The sequence below is a fragment of the Rhyacophila brunnea genome, unplaced genomic scaffold (genome assembly GCF_057557595.1).
Source record: "Rhyacophila brunnea isolate RB1 unplaced genomic scaffold, BYU_Rbru_1.0 scaffold_24, whole genome shotgun sequence".
NCBI classification, from domain to species: domain Eukaryota; kingdom Metazoa; phylum Arthropoda; class Insecta; order Trichoptera; family Rhyacophilidae; genus Rhyacophila; species Rhyacophila brunnea.
The window spans coordinates 1,629,192-1,635,423 of NW_028232904.1; the positions used below are offsets into that span (position 1 = coordinate 1,629,192).

Below are 6,232 nucleotides of genomic sequence, written 5' to 3' on the forward strand. Positions count from 1 at the left end.
GCATTTTTCGTATACCCGTGTCATAGAACTCTCCCGCCGCGGCGTGCAGGTAGTGTACAACTTCTTCTTTCAACTCCTCGTCGGTCCTGAAATTTATCCCACCCAGGTCTGACTTGAAAGAGATGATAATCACTTGGTGCTAGGTCCGGGCTGTAGGGGGGTGTGTGACGTTATCCCATCCAAATTGGTTGATGAGGTCGAGCCGCTTCAACTCGTTGCCGTTGGTGATCTTCGGTGAGCATTTTGGAGACCCACCTTGCACACACCTTGTGAAAATGCAAGTGTTCTGTCAAAATCTTGTCAATAGTAATCTTACTGACATCAGGGATCAATTTGCACAGCTCCCGAATCATCACCCGTCGATCTTCAAGCATTACCCTCCACTTTTGCAACCATTTCGTCTGAAACCGATGGCCGTCCGGTACGCTGTTCATCATGGACGTCTGTTTTTAAACTCTCTGCACTATTTTCGCACGTTTTTGAAATCCGTACGCTTCACATAACTGTCGATAAATTTCTGTAGGCATAGTGTCCTTGGCACACAAAAAACGAAAAACAGAACGTAACTCACACCTGGCGGTAGCGGTGAGTGCAAGCTCCATCGCGAACGGCTACCAAACCAAGATTTAGCGTCGTAGACAGCTCGGAGTGGTGGGGATTTGTAGGCGGGGAACCAAGCTACACGCCAGTGCTGCTGGATCTTGCATTAAAACGTTTCTCACGACTCCAGCGCCTTGGAGACCTTATTTTACGGACAACCCTCGTACCAACGACATTGCGCACATAATATGTACTCACGTGATGTAATCGTAATCTATTTCTAGCATAAGAATCTGTACTAAATATTTTCAGAGAGATATTCAAACCCGCTTGATATCTGATGCAAATCGCTCTGCCGGGAGTCAACTACGAACGTTGACCTCAGCCATCGCCGACTTAGACAAACGAGCCATGCAGCACGGAGTCAATCTATCACAGGTCCCCAGGTATGTTACGTTGTATTTCTCCTCTGATGCCGTGCTGAAATGGAACCATTTCCATGAGATTTCCTTTTGCCATACAATTTTACGCAGATGGCCAAAGAATTTTGATTATGATAAACGAAAAATCGACTCGGTTACAATGCAATTGCTAAATTTGGCATTTGTGACTGTTTCAGTGCTCCGACCCGATCCAAGGCAGCCGGAATGTCTTCGGAAAGAATGAGTGCGATGTCAGAACAAGGTAGGTACATAATTTAAAAAATCACGCATAAGAATGCTTTTAACATTTGCAACATGCTTCGCCATTGTCACCATTATAATGATGCATCGGTAAGGCTTGTTAACCAATGTATTATTACGATTGGGACTTAACTCGACCAAGAGGCATCGCATTCGATTTAAAATTTTATTCTGAAAAAGAGTTTCACTTGAATTCAGATAGATGCCGATAGCCTGTCCTAATAAAAAGTGGCCTTAATAACTAATTTGTTGTATAATTTAATAACTAATTTGTATACTAACTCCAAGTTGCACGAGTCTGGTTCATGGAGAAATTTAAAGGCATTATCGGGTATTCACTATAACCATGCCGGGAATCCTCACTTTACCGCTATGCTATAAGAAGGCTTTACCGCTGAAAGGTGATAATAGATCTCGACTGCAGAGGCTTCAGTGAATAGAGGCTACTTTCATTGCCAAAAGGTCTACATCAGTCGAAGTAATGGATTTTATATTGGATGAATTTGCTACGACGGTTTGCGATAGTGTTGTTGACACACACGATGGTCTACACTACACCAATGTTTCCCAATTTTTCTCTGAGAATCTACATGTTTCTAGAGCACAAAATGAAATTTCTCATCGTATAATATGTTATACAGGATTGCTAAAACAACCCTATCTTTTCTGCCCCTCCATTCTGTGCTTCAAAGTGTTATAACCAATGGTGTAAGAACATAATTGTTTTGTTTTGAACTCACTCAATCAAAGCTTTCTACGATTAACAGAGAGTCAAAACTGACTAAATAGACTTGCAACACAGCACATACTTTCAATTATTCATTCTTTTGTTTTTTTTACCATTTAGGATCATTGGTTGATTACTTGACACCGTCAGAAAAATCTCTGTTCACCGCGGATTCTACCGAAAGGTTGGAGCAGCTGAAGGCACTTCGCCAACAAAGAACACCACTCTCTGACAGCCAGGTAATTATTTGACAGTCATTTTAATTTATAGGTATTGTTGTCATTCGATTATTAAACATTTTTTTCATTCAGAACCCCAATGTTACGTGCCCGCAATTCACGTTTTCTTGCTATTTAGGTATATGTAGTTTCTGCAGTCCCGTTTCATGTTATTACATTTCATTCCAGGTTTTACCTTTTCATTTCCCGCAACTTAGAGGCCATCCGTAGACTGAAACCGTATGCGGTTTAGAACCGTGTGCCATACTAAACTTATGATTTCTGTTCATGAAAATATATTTTCATTAAGTTTGTAAGTGTATGGTATAAACGAATACGATCAGCTGCTTATACAGTAAAACCTCGTTAATACAAATTCCATGGGACCGAAAATCGAAAAAAAAATCGAATTACGAAAAGTATGGGGGAAAAATATAAAAATTAGAGTTTTTTTTTTTGATTTTCATTAATTTCTTTTACGATCATATATGTGCATATGAAATTTTCGATTCCGTGTGTGTTAATGGGTCATAAAATGTCAGGATTATTCATATTACCTTCTTAAAATAAGTAATTTATGATGTTTTAAGAAAAATCTGTCACAATTTTCAATGACTGGCTCATGAAATAGAGTACTATATTACGATTTATTGAATATTTTTGTATGCCAGGACTCTGAAATAATTTCGAATTACGAAATTCGAATTAAAGGTATGGTTTTATATAAAAATAATGTTCAAGGGATTTTTTTTTTGCGAAAATTTCGAATTACGGCGAATTTCGAATTATCCGTGTTCTTATTAACGAGGTTTTACTGTAATATACTTTGTGAAAATATATTTCCATGAACAGAAATCATAAGTTTATTATGGCACAGGGTTCTAAACTGCATACGGTTTCAGTCTACGGATGGCCTCTTAGTCTGAAAAATTCAATTTATTTTGAAATTCATTGAAATAAATTGCGGACATACGTGTGTGTTTCTATTTAAAGATACGTCTGCAGTGCCTGTAGTAATGCACCTGCAGTAATTTTAACCAATTAGGGGTGATCATTGTCTATCATTCTGCGTTTTTGGCTCGAATGTTACGTTCACACGTCGCTGACATTTTTTATTCAAAATTTATATATTTTTTTACATTTTGTTTGTTACAAGTTCAAATAATGTCGCAGCAAATAAAAACATTGTCAGATCAAGAGAAAAGAAATATTCTCGAAAAGGTGAAAGAGCATGTGCATAATATGCACCAAACCAATTTTTATGATTTTTTGATTTAACATATTTTTTGTCAGTCTCTTTAACCTCTTATATACGTCACGATATTACTATGGCAGTATCTGACAGGTTGCAGATTCTTAACGACACACGTTGAATGTAGAGCAAAGCTCTTGCTACAATCCCTGTAATACTGTTAATTTTTGGCTTAGTATTTCATAATTATTATTCAAACAGATGTCACTGTGTTTAATTTTTTAGATTATGCAAATCAATCGACAGTGGCTAGTCATTTGATTTTATAGTCGAACAAGATAACTCGTGAATTTTGTATTTATGCGGCCTGTCGATCACGGCCTCATAGAGCGAGATAACTCGCTGAAGGCATAGAACCGGTTAAAAAAGTGAAATCGGGGTTTCAATATACCGATTCATGTTTTTTTGTTAGATTTTGACCATTATGTATATGATTAGTTGCAAAAAAGACCACCGGAGCGCGACCATCTATTTTGACCAATGCATGAACTAGGCAGAAAAATTACTGCCGAATTCACGCACTTGGCAGATATTTTGCCTAATTCATGAATAAGGCAACGGGCTTGCATTTTTCATGATTTAGGCAAAATTTTGCCCATTTCATGTACATAATAGTCAATTTCGCACATTCGGCGTAACATAATTATTTGTTTCTGATAGTATGATTTGATAGTTTGTTGACACTTGTTAGCTAACCTCAAAATGGATACTCAGTTGAATTCAGAATTACATAACCTAACCTAATAATAATAATATTATATTATGTCCAATTATAACTAATAAAACCATCCGTATTAAATTTACTTTTTCTACTGTCGTGTTGACAGTTTAAGAATTCCATACCCTGGCGAATTCACGCACTCGGCAGATAATTTACCTAATTCATGAATGGGCTTGACTATGACATGAATTAGGCAAAATTTTGCCCATTTCATGTAATAGTCAATTTCGCACATTCGGCATAATATATATACTGATTTTGATTTATTTTTTATATTTCAGGACGAAGGGAGCAGCATCCGCAGTGATTCTATACGTACTAGTAGACAGAGTAAGATATATATTCATTTGTATCGTAATATTTCTCTTTTCTAAAGTGATCATCTATTTGAGGCATAAATCATGGTTTCCAAAGAGTGGCTTAGTGTGGTATGGGAATTGAGCATATTTTATACAATATGATACATTACATTTGACACAGGGTGTCCACCAAGGCGACATTATCGCACCCACTTTATTCACTGCTACTCTGGAAGATCTATTCAGGCGACTTGTCAAAAGAAAACAGTGGAATCACCATTAATGGTGAATACCTCAGTCAACTGCACTTAGCTGACGATATTGATGTGTAGAAGACATTCAAAAACTTGTAAATGAAAGCCACAAAGTAGGTTTAATGATAAATGTCGCGAAGACAAAAGTAACTGTTGACTGCAATAACTACGTTTATGTAAGTATGACGAGATTATTTGCAGAACTGGTGACACTGTAATGATAGCAGCGTAGAGCTTATAATCGAAATGAATCAAAACCAGCCCAATACAGCTGTTATGCGGCGTAATACATTAAATTGCCTACTTTTGTAGTAAGTAGTTTGATAATTATTAATAATGGGAACATTATTTCAGGTGTACATTCATCGTTGCCCGTGAGTGTGGTGACATTGTGTCTGGACACCACACCCACCAAAGAAGTGTCTTCGAAGAAATATCCATTGTCAGGAATTCGCGGAAAGGCGGAATCGTCCATCTCTGTAACATCAAAAAAGTCATATTCCTCCATGCAATAATATATCAATTCATTTAAACCAAAGCCTGTATTTTTTTTTCTTTTTTTAATTTAAATTTAATGACTGTATTTATAAACAATTGTTTAATAAAATGGCTTTTTCCTAAAAAAACTGGTCTTATTATAAGAGCAGACGGTATGTGTGTATATATATGTCAGTGGAAGGTAATATCAACGTGGGTTCCGAAACTCACGATCAAAAACTGACCAATTGTGTAGTACACGATAGTTTCTAGAGAAATGTCATGCATTTGACATTGATTCCTACCACTTATTTATAGACTTTAAAATAGCATATGCTAGCGTAATAGCGCCTGTATATGTGCATGGATTTACTGGCAGTAATAGTGTGTATCTTAAACTATCGTGATAATAACTGTTTACACGTAAAAGTGCTGACTGTCTCTCCAATCTCATTCTTCAAGTGTAAGCGAGATGCGATGTTGTCATTTTATGGTACTATTTGACAGGTCATAAAAATTGGTTAACCTCAATATGAGTCTCTCCGCAGTGTAGTTCGTTTTTTTTCCGGCAGGTTCGCCACTGTCGTTCTACTGCTCAGGCACAGATCATAAAAATCCCAATTGTCGCATGAAAATTCAGAAGCTTCCGAACTTTTTTGATTCATGCATGCAATCTTGTAACTTGCATGACAATATGTGTTTACACATTCATTTTGTTGTCATGACCAGTGGCGGCTTCTCTAACACCATGCATGTGCGCTGAACTCCTTTTTCCTAAACATCTCTCAATGTGCAACAATGCTATTCATAAGTCATCACTCGTTTATCGCAATTTAATCCATGTAAATTACCATAAGAGTGCACCTATTGAACAGTCATCGAAAGCTGCGATGAGCGCCCTAATATCAATCTTGGTTTGCCATTCATATTACACTGTGTAATAACAGTTCAACCCGACACGTGAAACCCATAAACAACTCATAAATACACAAAATTTTATGGCCTTTTGGGAAAAAAAAACACCCGAAAAATGTAGTAACTGAGATTTAGCGATTGTTAAA

General features: G+C 37.0%; 1 protein-coding gene across 1 annotated transcript in view; it reads left to right on the forward strand.

Moving 5' to 3' along the window:
- Ccdc39 (Coiled-coil domain containing protein 39) overlaps positions 1 to 5,313 on the forward strand; it is a 42,482-nt gene extending 37,169 nt beyond the window's left edge. Inside the window, exons 18-22 of the mRNA XM_085951118.1 lie at positions 853 to 986; positions 1,160 to 1,224; positions 2,071 to 2,189; positions 4,423 to 4,471; positions 5,049 to 5,313. Of these exons, the coding sequence (XP_085807244.1) occupies positions 853 to 986; positions 1,160 to 1,224; positions 2,071 to 2,189; positions 4,423 to 4,471; positions 5,049 to 5,209 (528 nt within the window). The 3' untranslated portion in view covers positions 5,210 to 5,313. The remainder of the gene's footprint in view (positions 1 to 852; positions 987 to 1,159; positions 1,225 to 2,070; positions 2,190 to 4,422; positions 4,472 to 5,048) is intronic.
- Positions 5,314 to 6,232: the final 919 nt, after the last annotated feature.